Source organism: Larus michahellis, chromosome 2, assembly GCF_964199755.1.
Source record: "Larus michahellis chromosome 2, bLarMic1.1, whole genome shotgun sequence".
NCBI lineage: Eukaryota > Metazoa > Chordata > Aves > Charadriiformes > Laridae > Larus > Larus michahellis.
Genome location: NC_133897.1, coordinates 157,532,833 through 157,546,111, shown reverse-complemented (window position 1 = coordinate 157,546,111; position 13,279 = coordinate 157,532,833). Strand labels below are relative to the sequence as shown.

The 13,279-nt window shown below is 51.8% G+C and overlaps 1 protein-coding gene across 1 annotated transcript; it reads right to left on the bottom strand.

Annotated features, from left to right (window-relative positions):
* Positions 1–5,941: 5,941 nt before the first annotated feature.
* TRIB1 (tribbles pseudokinase 1) lies at positions 5,942–11,503 on the bottom strand. Its single transcript, XM_074577818.1, has 3 exons — positions 10,996–11,503; positions 10,258–10,550; positions 5,942–8,198 (listed from the first exon to the last, which is right to left on the bottom strand). The coding sequence occupies exons 1-3, from the start codon at positions 11,311–11,313 to the stop codon at positions 7,730–7,732; spliced, it is 1,080 nt and encodes a 359-aa protein (XP_074433919.1). The 5' UTR covers positions 11,314–11,503; the 3' UTR covers positions 5,942–7,729.
* Between the last annotated feature and the right edge of the window lie 1,776 nt (positions 11,504–13,279).

The window sequence follows — 13,279 nt, the reverse complement described above, 5'->3', positions numbered from 1 at the left end:
GCTTCCGCTGCAGTTAGAACATCTACATCAAGCTCCCGGGCCACAGCGTGGCACCAGAAGGTGCTCCCTCTCCAGCCGAACCACAAATCCTGCTTCTCCCCAGGCACCAGGAAAAAAGAAGAGGAGATTGAGAAAAATGTTACCAAGTCAGGAAATAATTCTGGAGGAGGGGGAGTAGTTCCTCTAACCCCGCGCATGGGGAAAGAAAAATATTTGCTGACTTTGCCTTATTTTTTAATTTATTGTTTTGCCAGCTGCTGAGATAAAAGGACAAAGCTCTGCCTGCTGTAATGAGGCAGGCGGTCAAGCATGCCTTTGCAGCACAGAGAATCTGGCCGGGACACCAGTGACGAGCGGGGAATAGTCCAAAGAGTTCACAGGACACATCCCTTCAAATCCCTCTTTGCAACAGCAAGGGCCGGACACTTGCTCGTTCTTCCTCACATGAAAGTTTGAAGTCTCCTGGAGATTATTAACTTCAGTGGACCGGGCTCTTACATATTAAGGATCACAAGACTCATGATAAAAAAGAATCCCATGAGTTCGCTGATTAAGCCTTTCTGTTCCCTGGGCTCCCGTCCCCATCGCCCTTGGTGCCGCGGCTGCCTCCAAAGGCTGCTGCCCTGCAGGGAGCGCGGCCGCTCTGCGTTGCCCGTGGTCCCCGCAGGGAGCAAGGGCAGCACAAAGTTCCTCCAAAACTGAGCCAGTCAGTCCTCTTCAGTGGTTCCAGTCTTCTCCTTGTGTTTTGGAGCATATCCGCTTTCCAAGCGAGGTAATTTAACCGAGCAGGGCCAAGTTCTGCTCCAGAATTCAGTGCCACAGGACTCCGAGACCCCAAAGTACACGTAGGGTGTCAAAGGCAGACAAGCAACATTTCCATAGGAAGGTCCTTGGTTAAACACCAAGGTGGGCATCAGTGGCCCACGGAGTCACTGAATCATGGAATCATAGAATCATAGAATCATTTAGGTTGGAAAAGACCCTTGGGATCAAGTCCAACCATCAACTCCACTCTACAAAGTTCTCCCTTACACCATATCCCTTAACACCACATCTAAACGAGTCTTAAACACATTCAGGGATGGTGACAAATGGAATAGTTTGGGTTGGAAGGGACCTTAAAGATCATCTCGTTCCAACCCCCTGCCATGGGCAGGGACACCTCCCACTAGACCAGGCTGCTCAAAGCCCCATCCAGCCTGACCTTGAACACTTCCAGGGATGGGGCAGCCACAGCTTCTCTGGGCAACCTGTTCCAGTGTCTCACCACCCTCACAGTAAAGAATTTCTTCCTAATATCTAATCTAAATCTCCCCTCTTTCAATTTAAAACTGTTACTCATCCTATTGCTCCACTCCCTGAAAAGGAGTCCCTCCCCATCCTTCCTGTAGGCCCCCTTTAGGTGCTGTGTCCCTGTGCCGCAGGGGGGACATCGCAGGGGCAGCCCGACAGGCACCTGCACTGCTCCCATACACATCTGTAGGCATCTGCTGGTGCTTCTCCTGGGGCCAGGTGGACCTGTTAGCCCAACAGCATCCTGCCTTCCCCCCGATCCAGGCAGCTCAGGCACAGGCACGAGGGTGGGGAGGAGCAGGGTTCACCACCACCCTTGTCAGCCAACAATTTCTCACAAGCACCGGGGTGGGTTTTGCCCTGTGCCTGGGGTTTGAGGGCCGGTTGCCCCCTGCTTTGCAACGAAGGCAGCCGGTGAGCTTTGTGAGCCTTACTCTGCCGCCTTTACTCACCAGGGGAAACGCTTACTCACACCAGGCATCCCACTGCCCATCTGCAAAGTCATTGTCAGCAGGCATGAGAATCTCATGCAGCCTTTTGCCCCAAATTATGTCGATACTTTGCCCCCGGTTGCTAGCACGGCAAAGAAAACTCGCAGTATTTGAACCTCAGCGAGACTGGAAATCTGACAAGTGGAGACTTGACGGGGATGTTATCACAAGGCCCAACAATGGCTTTACACTCAATTACATTTATGGTTTCTGTGATTCATCTAAGTGTTTATGGCTTTGTCACTACCTGGAAGTTAAAAAAAGGGAAAAAAAAAAAAGAAAAAGGAAAAGGGAAAAAAGCCACCCTGCAATGAACAATTTGCTGGTGCAAGACGTTGGGTGACATAGGAGAAACTGAGCAACTACCTCAGGTGGTGGGGAAGAGTCATTTTCTGCGGTGACCGGAGCTATATTTGATTTCTTAGGCAATGTCAGCTTTTGCATGCTACATTCTTTGGCTAATGGCCAGCGCGATGTGTAATACTTTAGCCACACTGTTGTTACTTAATCCTTTCCTAATCTGCAATTTGCGCAAGAGGAGTAAAATCTAAGCAAAGCCACTGAGAACATCTCCACTAATAATTTATCAAACTCGACTTTTGTTGTTGGCAGGAGACGGCAGTCGGTGGAGGTGAATGCTTTCCCACAGCAGCCCGTGTGATAAACACGGGGCAGCTGATTCACGCCGCGCTTATTTTGTGTCACCCACCCTTCGTGTCACCCTGGTATTTCTTCGAGCGATAAGCCGCCCTTGCGCGCTCGCAACGCGCTCGCCGAGGTCCCCGGTTTCATCTCTTTCTGCAAATTGCACATTAATTAACCATTAATAACAGTGGGAGCTGCATGCAGAAATCCACGCCCGCTGCGATGAGGCCGTGCCCGCCGTGAGCAAGTGCCTCATTAATTAATCACCTGGGTTTCAGCGCCCCGGCTGCCCCCGCAGCCCCGCGAGACAAACGTCCCCGGAGAGGAAAGAGCCCTGACGCTCGCCAGCCCTAATCCCGCCGTAAAGAAAAGCGTTACCTCTTGCTCTATGAATTTTATTTATTTTTGGTCCTCTGGGCAGCGCTTGCCGTTGTTAGAAACATGATTGCTTCATACAGTTATGTTAATGTTTGCATTTGACAGAATGTAATTGATACTTCTGCTGCTCCGGCTTCAAAGCCAAATTAGGAAATGAAGTGCTGCGCTTTAGCTTGTTTAGCTGGTTAAATACTGTAAATAAATACATGCAGGGCAATGAAAACTAATGAGTTTTCTTTAAGGCATTTTCTAAATAGCTGGCTTCATAAAAAAAATTTTAAAAAAAAATAAATAAATAAAAGTTCCTGCTGTGAACTCATATCCTGAAGGATTTGTCGTTTTGCTGCAATGAAAATTGATCCTGGCTGAAATCTGAACTCTGGATTTCACTTGGAGAACAGGATTTTGCAAGTTATGGAGGAATCGTGGTAAGAACTGTTGCAAATTTCACGGTACTTTTACCAACAATAGTTCTGAGAGAGGTTGCATTTAACAAAGCCATTTTTTGCAAGGGATTAATTCAGACCGTGGTTACATGTCAAGCTATTCTTCTCAGTGCTCGCTAGGAAAACATCATATTTGTAAGAAGCATTTGCGTAGGATATTTCTTTGTGCTGCTAAATCCGTGCGGTGCCATAATGCTAAACGTTGGGTTGTTTGGTTTTTTTTTTCCCCCTGACAGAATGCAACAGCATGAAAAAAGTGGGGGAAAAAACCCTGCTTTTGTATAAAGAGATAAAGCGATTTGCTTGACAGAATGCACTCAGAACTGATTGGATAAAATGGGTTTTTCAAGTGATCCCTCAGGCCCACCCTCGGTGCATTAAAGCAGAGCTCGAGAAGAGCTTCGCACCGGGTTTGTGATCCAGCCAAGTGCAATGAATCTCTGTCGGGTGCATCTCCATGCAAAATTGCTCTTCCCCCCCCCTTTTTTTTCCTAAATAATACCTGGGTGCAGAAGCGCCTTTGACTGACCCAAAGGTGTTCTCCTAAAGTCAGGGCACTTTTTAGCATGGGTAGAACTGAACTTCTCCCAATCCTTCCTAATTAACTGCAAATAACCTCAGCAGTATCACCTGCTTGGCAAAGAGATGCTGACCTTAAACCTGAGCTTGCTGAGCTGGCTCTTTTACCTGGCACTTTAAGAGGAAGCCGGTTTATAAATTCTGCTGTGCTACTTGAAAAGAAAATTATTGAACCGATGCCCAAAATGCAGCCGAAGTATCAAGAGTCGATGAAAATGTACATTGAGGTTTTAAGATCTATCCTGACTGGGAGGTGGTTTGATGCCGGTTTAGGACGGAGCCCAGGATGTTGTGAAAAAACTCAGCCTTTCTGGTGTTTTCCGCAGCAAACGGAGGAGGACTGAAGACTCCCAGCGCTTTTGAGGGAGGCCAGCAATATCTTGCAACTTCAAGATGAAGACAGTTGACCAGTTCTGAGAAAAACACGAGAGATCCGGACAGTCCTCATCCAAAAAGGTCCATTTAAAAATAGACGAATTATGACTCTCTCAAAAAGAAATGTACGCATTGCATAAATCAAAGTTCTCACACCCACCATCAAAGTTTAATCACTTAATACGCTGGTTCTTTCAACATGCTCTGAAACTTTGTATACAATAATACAAACGATGGGGTTACGAAGCAATAGCAATTTATTCTGCTGTACAAACGGATGTTGCATTATAATCCCTAAAGCAACACAGAGGCTGTTTGCAGATGTTACTACAATTTGGCGTTTATTTTAATTGCTCTACAGTGTAGCTCATGTGAAATAAAGTCATGGGATGACCTACGCATTCACCTACTAAGGGTGACTTAATTGCAGGGGGGGGAAAAAAAAAAAAAGAAGAAGTGTTTTGAAAGTTTTCAAGGTTTCATCAAAACGTGAATCTCCTGCAGTTGTTTTAAAAGGATGCACCAGGGCTCCTGTCCAAGCCTGAGAGCGTGGTGGGGCAGGGGCTAATTTAATCAGCCAGGCGCATGTATTTTTACAAGTCTTGCAAGAATAACATCAGTAAAGTAACTTGAGATATTTTGGTGTCTGACATTCGCTCAGCAAGTGCTAAGAAAATATGCTTACTGCACAGATTGCTGGTTTCTCAGAGTGGGAGTCAAGGTGCCTCATTAAAGTCCGGGCACTTTGCTTTGTCATTGACCGGGTTCGTGTTCCCTCCTTTTCCCTTTCCACCCCCCCGCTTCTCAAAGCAGAGCCGATCTCAAAGTTGCTCCTGCTCAAAGAGCTGCCTGGAAGCAGTTGCTCCGGTGAACAGATTTCAAGCAAAAGGACAAAGTTAAACATGAGGCAAAGTATAAATAAAAATCAAGACTCTCTTCCTCCTCCTCTCTGCTTGCGAGCGATGATCTCACCGCTCCGGGTGGATTACAAGGGTGGCTTGATCTCTTTCAGGGAAGCGCATTCTCTAACCTTGATACTGCTGCTATTTATACTCCCCTCTCTGCTCCACAAAGACAAGCAGCTCTAATCAGCTTCCCCTTCGTTTTTAACGGCAGCACGGGTGGGCTGTTTTAACGGGTGGGCTCTGCGCTGCCTCCCGGCAGCGGGGCCAAGCCCCAGCCCCCTGCCTCCAGCTCCCCGTTAAAGCTGGTGCTCTCGACCACTGCCTCTGCTCCTGCCTGCTCACCTCGAGACACCGGAGATGTGATTTTCCACTGGCTCGAGCATCACGTCACCGCACACGCAGGTGCAGGGTGACAGCCTTGCGGTGCCACCCCATCTTCTGCTGGCGGGGCGCAGATGGAAACAGATGCCTGTGCCGAAAGGCAACAGGGTTTCTAAAGTCCGGGGACAGAGCTGTGACTCCTCTCCCCCTTGTTTATCAGACGAAGAGGATCCCTCGTTCCATACAGCCCTTTCCACGTCCCCCAGAGGCAGAGCCATCCCGCACCCCCAGAGCCATCCCGCACCCCCACTCATCTCCATGGGGATTCCCTGGGCAGAGCTGGGGGAGTCGGGGGGGCGCAGACCCGGGCAGCTCAGTCACGACGGGGCACGTACAGGGACCGTAGAGGAGCTGAGCCTCTTTGAGGCCAAGCCCCATTTTTTCAGATGAAACCAAACATGCCCACGCTGCCCTCCCCTCGAGACACCGCAAGAAATGGGGACAAACATTATGAAACCAAGTTTATTAAAACTTTCTACAAGTCAGACTTTATCGTCCAGGTTTCCACATACATGTACATATTTACAAGTGGGACATAGTGTTTTTAGCTTTTCTGGCAGAGTTTTCTACCAATATATACAAATGTACTGTTTTTCATAGAGGGGTTAAACTGTATCACAGATACAAATGTCAAGCAATCATGAGAGGTTTAGTGCAACGGAGAGCTGTAGCGCCCTGCTCTTAATGCTCATGATTCTGTCAAGTTAGTATTGCCAACAATAATTCACATTAAATTGCTCTTCGACACCTCTTATTAGGACAAACAAAGTACAACAAAACGAGAAAACGAAACCCCAAACAGTCAGGTATGTACAAAGTACACAGTCCATGAGGTATACATGGTATTCTCGCAACGGGTGGTGGGACTGCAGCTTGCCGGGGGGGTGAACCCTCAAAATGACTTCACTCGAGCTGCGCCGTGTCGGGGACATGCGTTACCCGCCTCACGGCCATTCCGGAAGCCGCGCTCTCGCCCAAGGCGAACGGGCATCTCTTTGCATAAGCCACTGGACACAAGTGTGAAACGAAGCAGGAATTTTAGGCAGGACTAAGCTTTACTTACCCCCAACCCAGGAAGCTAATGATTTAGATATATTCATTATCCACGCACGTTGGAAAGACTATGAATAATCATGCAAAAAAAAAAAAAATTTAAGGGGGGGGAAAAAAAAACCCTACAGCCAGAGGCAAACAACATACCTGAATAATCAACTAAGGGCGTATGGAGATTTTACTCTTAAGACTAACTTTCTGGGGGGGTGCAGGGGGGGAAAGAGGAGAGGGGATGTGATGTTTTTAAAGAGTTGAGCCTGTAGGAAAACACGACCGTGTTTACATGTACTGTACAAGATACCCCTTTTTGTTTTCCAAGAGAAGGCGCCCCAGCCGATAGTGTTACGGTTTGGTAAACGGATATGTTTTGGCACTCGGAGCTAACGAGACCTGCTACTTGACAAGCTCGCTGAGGGCATAAAGTTATATAGGCTACACCATGGTAACGCGAGGCTTAAGTCTATTTAAAATGCTTTCCCGGTCAGCGAATGGAATCGGAGAGGATCCGGCTGGGAGATCCACCGGTTTCTGCTTCGGAAAGAGCCACGGCAGGGATTTGTCTTGTGGGTGGATGGAGGAGCTTCGTGGCTCTGAAAGCAAGACCAGCTGGAGGAGCGGCGGCGAGCAGGCGGGCGAAGACCTCCGTCCCTCATGAAAGTGCGCTTCCAGTCAGAAAGCTACTTTGCAAGCCGGCCGGTGGGGCACGCCGAGTCGATTCCCCTTTTGACCCATTTCTGTCAGATTTGCTCAGTTAGAGGCGCGCTTCGTGCCCCCGAACTCCAAAGCATCGCGGCCAGGGGCTCTGCAGCCCCGTAGCCCCCGTGGGAAAGCAAACGGGGCTGCCTTTCTGTCTCACACCTCATCAGCCATAAGACTCTGGAGCCAAGATGCGGCCAGTTACTCCAGTGGAGGATGCGGGAGGCAGGAGAAAAGCCAGGCGGCCCTCGCAAAGCTGCGGGGGTCCTCCAGGGCCTGCGGGATGGACCAACCGGCCGAGCAAGAGGATGAAACTCTGAGTATGCTCAGGGAGCGGAGATCTACGGGGTTGGCGTTTATTTTAAACAAGGTCACTTTTCTGACCATACTGGCACTTTAAGATGCTGTTGAGTTTGCAAACGTGGAAAAACGAAACCCTATGAAGATGCCGGAGGTGACAACCACCGAGGTTCTTGAGATTTCGGGGTTAGCAGAAGAAGGAACTAATATCGTCACTGTCTCCGTGGTATTCTGGAACAATTTGATCCGAAGTTCCCGACTCCTGGTCTGTATATCCAGTCTCCAAGACCGCCTCGAACCAAGGGTGAAGTAAGATCTCCGGAGCAGTGAGTCTTTCAGAGGGCTCCCGCCGCAGGAGGCTGCGGATGAGGCATCGGGCTTTGGGGGAGACATGGTCAGGAATACAGAACTGTCCACGTCGGATTTTGGAAAACAGAGTGCTAGGGTCCGAGTCATGGAAGGGATAGCGTCCCACCAGCAAGGTATAGAGCATCACTCCCAAACTCCACACGTCGGCCGATTTTCCAGAGTAAGTCCCCGTCGTGTTTAGGATCTCGGGGCTGACGTACGCCGGGCAGCCGTGCTTGTCTGAGAGCGCATCGTCTTCGCCTTTGATGATGTGCGTGTCTTCCAGGCTCTCCAGCCGCAGCTGAGTCCTGGGGAGGGCAGGAGAGGAAGGCACAGGTCAGAAACAGCAACACCCGGGACCAAGCGAGCACGGCGAGCCCCCCCGCCATGCCAGTCCCCGCTCCCCTTCTCGCACCGGCGCAAAGAAAAGGAGAGGAAACGCTTTTTAATTGGCAGCAGAGAAGCCGCCTGGGCTCCTGGACCCGCGTAAGGGAAGCGCAGCTCTGTGCGTCGGGCGGGCGCCCAGCGACACCTGCTTCTTTTATTGACCGTGGATTTGAACCACACAGAGGGCTCTCGAGAAACGCCGGCAGGTCACCTCCTGTCTCCGCAGGCTGCACCGCAGCGGGGCGGGGGGGTTACGGGGCCGCAGAGCGCCCTGCACGCCGCGGTCTGCGCATCGGGCTTTGAGCAAACAGCGTCCGGCTGCGTGATTTCGCAAACCGCAAAGTCCGGCTCCCTCCCGCAGGAATCACCGGCTCTCCCGAGTTTTGTGTTTTATTTTTTCATTCTTATCCTTTTTTTGCCTTTCTGGAGGGTACCCCCCACCCCCCTCCCAAGCGGAGGTGGGTGTCCCCCCCCACCCCGCAACCCGTTTTGGGGGTGAAAAGGCGAGTTTTGCGTCAGCGAGGAAGCCACGGGCCAGGCCGGGGAGGGCTTGGCGCTGCCGGGGGTGTCGATGCCTGGGCTGCAGCCTGTCCTCAGCCTGACCTCGCCAAATACCCATCGGTTCTGCAAACGGAAAATATGACTCAACGCGAACCGTGGGGCCGGGATTGGCTGCGGGAGCCCTGAAACTGCACCTGTGCCGGGGAGCCCCAGCCCGCCATTGCTTAACCCTCTTCTTGCCAAATGGGATGCACATGACACTCGCCTCTGCAACACGCTATTTCCAAACCCGCGAGGCTGTGCGCAATGTAACATTTCAACAAAGGTTTCGTCTTCTCATGGGCGGGAAAAGCTGCAATAGTTTCCTTCAAAGGAATTACTTTCTTTGCCTGTCAACATACGGCTGTTTCTGTCTAAGAGGGGCAGTGCTGGTTAATGCTCTTATCACGTTTATAAATGGTATCCTGAAGAAGCGTTAGCCCAGAAAACGCGTTTCCTTCTGCTTCAGTAATATCACCTCCAGTTTCATCAGATTAAGCACAGCTCCATTACAGCTTCTACTTATTTTTTGTAGCTTTCCACGGCATAAGCACCTAGTCAGAGTCAGTTTTGCTGATTAAAAATGTATTTCTGGCTCTGCCACGTGCGATGAGGCACTAGAAGAGCAGCAAACACTCCAGGGAAATACAGAATTATTTCCCTAATCTAAATTTAACAACTAGATTCTGGATCTCCTCTCTATAAACCGAGGCTTTAGGCTAAGTTTTACCACAGTGCTTTTCTCCAGTGCAGGGTTCCCAAAGCACTATCTAACCGTGTCCCACCTTCCCTCCTGTGCGTGCCCACATCCACGGACACAGGGGGCATGGGGGGCACGGAAAGCACCACCACCGGCAGTGGAGGGGGGATAACAGCCTCGAAGGACGCAGCCGGTCTGTCGTCAGCAGCGTAACCCTGATCAGCAGGGGATTTCAGCGAGGAGACCCTTCCCGAGTGCCGCGGCTCGGCCACGGGGCAGTATTCCCAGGTGCCAGGAGGGACCTGAGCTCCATCTCCTCGCACCTCCTGCTCCCCCTGCCCGGCCGGTCCCCCTCCCCATCCTCAGCCTCCCCCCTCTCCTCGGCTCTGCCCTGTGTTCATTTCCCACTGACCGAGTGGCACACATGACATCTTCTGGCGCTAATGAGCATCCGAACTATCGTCCCTTTGTCTACCAGCGGGTTTCACTGAACTTCTGCTGAATGAGAGGAAGCTCCCGGAGAGCTTCCTCCCTTTCATCAGACGAGCTCTAACGAAGAGTAAGTGCGTTAGATCCGTGACCTACTACACACCCGTGACGGGGACCTACTCGGACGGCTCGCAGGCAATGACCGGCTGACATGGCCGTTTCCACTCCCTGGGACGCTTTTTGCGTCTCTGGATGTGGTGCCATTCCTCCCTCTCCACTCACCCCAGGGCTGGCTGGTGACAACCACTTACCTTTCTTCATTAGAGAAGACAAATTTCCTGAGCTTGAGGTCACCAAGTACGATGGCCGACTGGTGGCAGTGAGCTACAGCCGAGACGATCTGCTTGAACAGGCGGGCAGCCTCCTCTTCCCTCAGCCTCTTGCAGCTCCTCACGTAGGAGTGCATGTCCCCAAAGTCCTTTTCAAAGAACACATAGGCCTTGGTGTCCCCGAGGATGACTTCGACGACCCCAGTGATGTTTCTGTGCGACGGCAGCTGAATGTAAGGCCGGATCTTGTCCTGGTAGTGTTTGAGGGGGAACACCTGTAAAGAGGAAATTAACCCAAAATTCGTTCTCAAGGGCGTTGAAAGCAGCCACTCGCGTAGCGACTCTCCCCAAACAATGACGAGGGAGCTGGAGGGGAGCCAGGGCTCGGCAGGAGCAACGCTCAAAGCGGGTATCGAGACCCTTCCTGTTCGTTTAATATTGAATATTGAAAGGAGGAAGGGTCGGAGCGGGGGAAAATAAAAGAAACCGTGATCCCCAAAGCCCTTTGGGGAAGGTACTCCGAGACAACCCGGAGTTACAGCTCGCTTCGGCCGGGCGTTTCTAACCGGCAGGATGTTTTACGAGGCTTCTCCGCGGGTCGAGGGGTTACGGGGCGCTGGGAAACGCCGGGAGGACACCCCCCCACACCCCACCAGACCCGTCTCCTTCCCTCCCTCCCTCCCTCCCTCCCCATCCGCACCCGCGGAGCTCCGCGCTCACCTTGCAGCGCAGCTCCCGCCCGGAGCTGACGCTCAGCGCCCTGGACACCTGCTCCCGCTCGGCCAGCGGCAGCAGCAGGTAGGAAGCGATGAGGCTGGGACCCGCCGCCCCCCCGCCGGCGGGAGAAGCCGGGGGACAAGGCGAACCGGGAGCGCTGAGGCAATCGGGGGGTCCGCAATCGGCCAGGCGGGGGGATTTGGCGGCGGGGGGGGTGTGCGTTTCTTCGGGGGTCCCGTCGTGGAGGAGAGGTTGGAGGCGTTTGGCCGGAGCGCTGCTGCGGCAGCGGGCGGCCGGCAGGAGGGACGCGGGGCGGCTCATGGAGGGGAGCGGGCGCGGAGCTAGAGGCGGGCGGCGGAGGTTTGGCGCATCCCTTCTTCTTCTTCTTCTTCTTCTTTCTTCTCCTCCTCCTCCCCGCCGGCACCTTCTCGGGCCGTTTCCACCATCTGCTGCCGGCTCGGCGTTAAAGTAGTTGGAGGGTTGGTTTTTTTTTTTTTTTTTTCCCCCCCTAAAGAAAAAAAAAAAAATTAAAAAAAAAAAAAAAAAAGAAGCGAGTCTCCTCCTCCTCCTCGCCCTGACGCACGGGGAAATGGGAGGAGGGATGCTCGGACACGCCTGTTTCGCTCCTCCCGTTGAGCTCAGCGTCCCCCGGTCCCAGCGGGACACGCAGCCAGGCGGGGCGGCGGGGGACCCCGCCGCCCCGCCTGGCTGCGTGTCCCGCTGGGACCGGGGGACGCGGCGGGGACCCCCCGCTTTGTGGTCCTCCAGCAATGTCATCTCATGTCCGACTCAGCCTCCTGAGGATGGCAGGGCTTGGAGTGTGTGTGTGTGTGTGTGTGTGTGTGTGTCACTTTTGGGGTTCCCGCAAGCCCAGCGCGGTGGCAAAACCCCTCCAAAAGCCTCCCCTTGGAAGCACAAAAGATAGAGGCAGGGAGCAAAGTTAAGCTTTTTCGGGCTTTTTTTTGGTTTTGTTTTGGTTTTTTTGGGGGTTTTTTTTGTGTTTTTTTTTTTTTTTTTAATGCTGAGGATGAGCGTTTCTTCTCGCAAAGGCAGCCCCGGGAATGGCAGCTGGGAAAACGCTGCCAGAAATTTTAGAATGCCGCCGCAGCGCTTTCGAGACAGCATCGCCCGGTGCGATGCGTAAAAAAACAAAAAAGTGAAGCCGGGCTAATTGCGGAGAGAAAGCGAGCCCGGCACCCTTCCCAAGAGTTTCTCCTTTCTACGTTACCCCCAGCTTCTCCCCAGCCCCAATTCTTGCTTTTCACCAATGGCTGATTAACCGTCATCCATCCCAAGGTTTGCATCATGAAGCTGTTGCGTTTTTACCACCGTTCGCGTGGACTTAGTGTGCACCATGAGAAATACTTTGCACTGGGTGTTTTCCCGTGTTAAAACTTGCTGCTCTCCGAAAAAGGAACAGCGCCGAGAGCAGCTGAAGGGACCCGTGAGGAGCAGAGAGTTGAGCTCAGCAGCCACCACCAGCCGCAGAAAGTGTGGGCTTAAGCGAAGAGTAAATAGATTTGCAGCCAGCACTGTTAGTAAACGAAAGAAAAATGAGAGAAAACCAGACAACAGATCATCCCTGGGGAAAAAAAAAAAAAAATAAAAATCGCAGACAGCTGTAGTTTTGACAAGAGTGCTTCAGAAGGAAACTCTCCAGCTTTTCTGTTTACATATATGCAAATTTTCTGTAATTCAGTGCTGAGGCTTCCCTAATAACGCAGGGAGCCTGCGTTTCGTTATTCCGTAGGGTCGGTTTCTATCCCACCCCCGTTTCCCCAGCCCTGGTCCGTGTAAGCACCGGAGAGGGGGTGGGACGGGCCCCCCCAGCGGTGGCGCCCGCGGTGCCACGCGTGCAGGTATTGCTCAGATTCCTGCCAGATAACTGCCCGCAAACCCCCGCGTGCCTTCGGCTCCTTCCAGTGTATTTTAAGAAACACATGAAACTCTTGTGCGGGATGACTCATAGCATAGCAGTCCCATTAATGCATTTAAACATAAAATGCATATGCCATAAAGGGATATCCCACGGCCTGCATTTTCCTTTTCCTTTTTTTTTTTTCTTTTCCCAGAAATACAATTCCCTTAATGCCTGCAGATTGTTTCTGAGCGATTCACCGCAGCTCTGAAAGCACGCTATGTTATTGCATTCCTCTCATAGGTAAAACACGCGGGAGTATCCCTCAGACTTTTGTTTTACTTTTCCCTTCCTGGAAGTTTTATGACTGGAATGCCGCTGCCAGCTGAACGTGGAAGAATTCCGCACGTGTGGGCTGCTTCCTACCTC

What these genes read in the sequence shown, in the direction of transcription:
- TRIB1 (XM_074577818.1), bottom strand. Translation starts at nt 11,313, where the DNA reads ATGAGCCGCCCCGCGTCCCTCCTGCCGGCCGCCCGCTGCCGCAGCAGC. An exon ending in GGCGGGAGCTGCGCTGCAAG is followed by an intron (nt 10,551 to 10,995) that starts GTGAGCGCGGAG and finishes TCCTCTTTACAG; the next exon opens with GTGTTCCCCCTCAAACACTA. An exon ending in GTCTTCTCTAATGAAGAAAG is followed by an intron (nt 8,199 to 10,257) that starts GTAAGTGGTTGT and finishes TGCCCTCCCCAG; the next exon opens with GACTCAGCTGCGGCTGGAGA.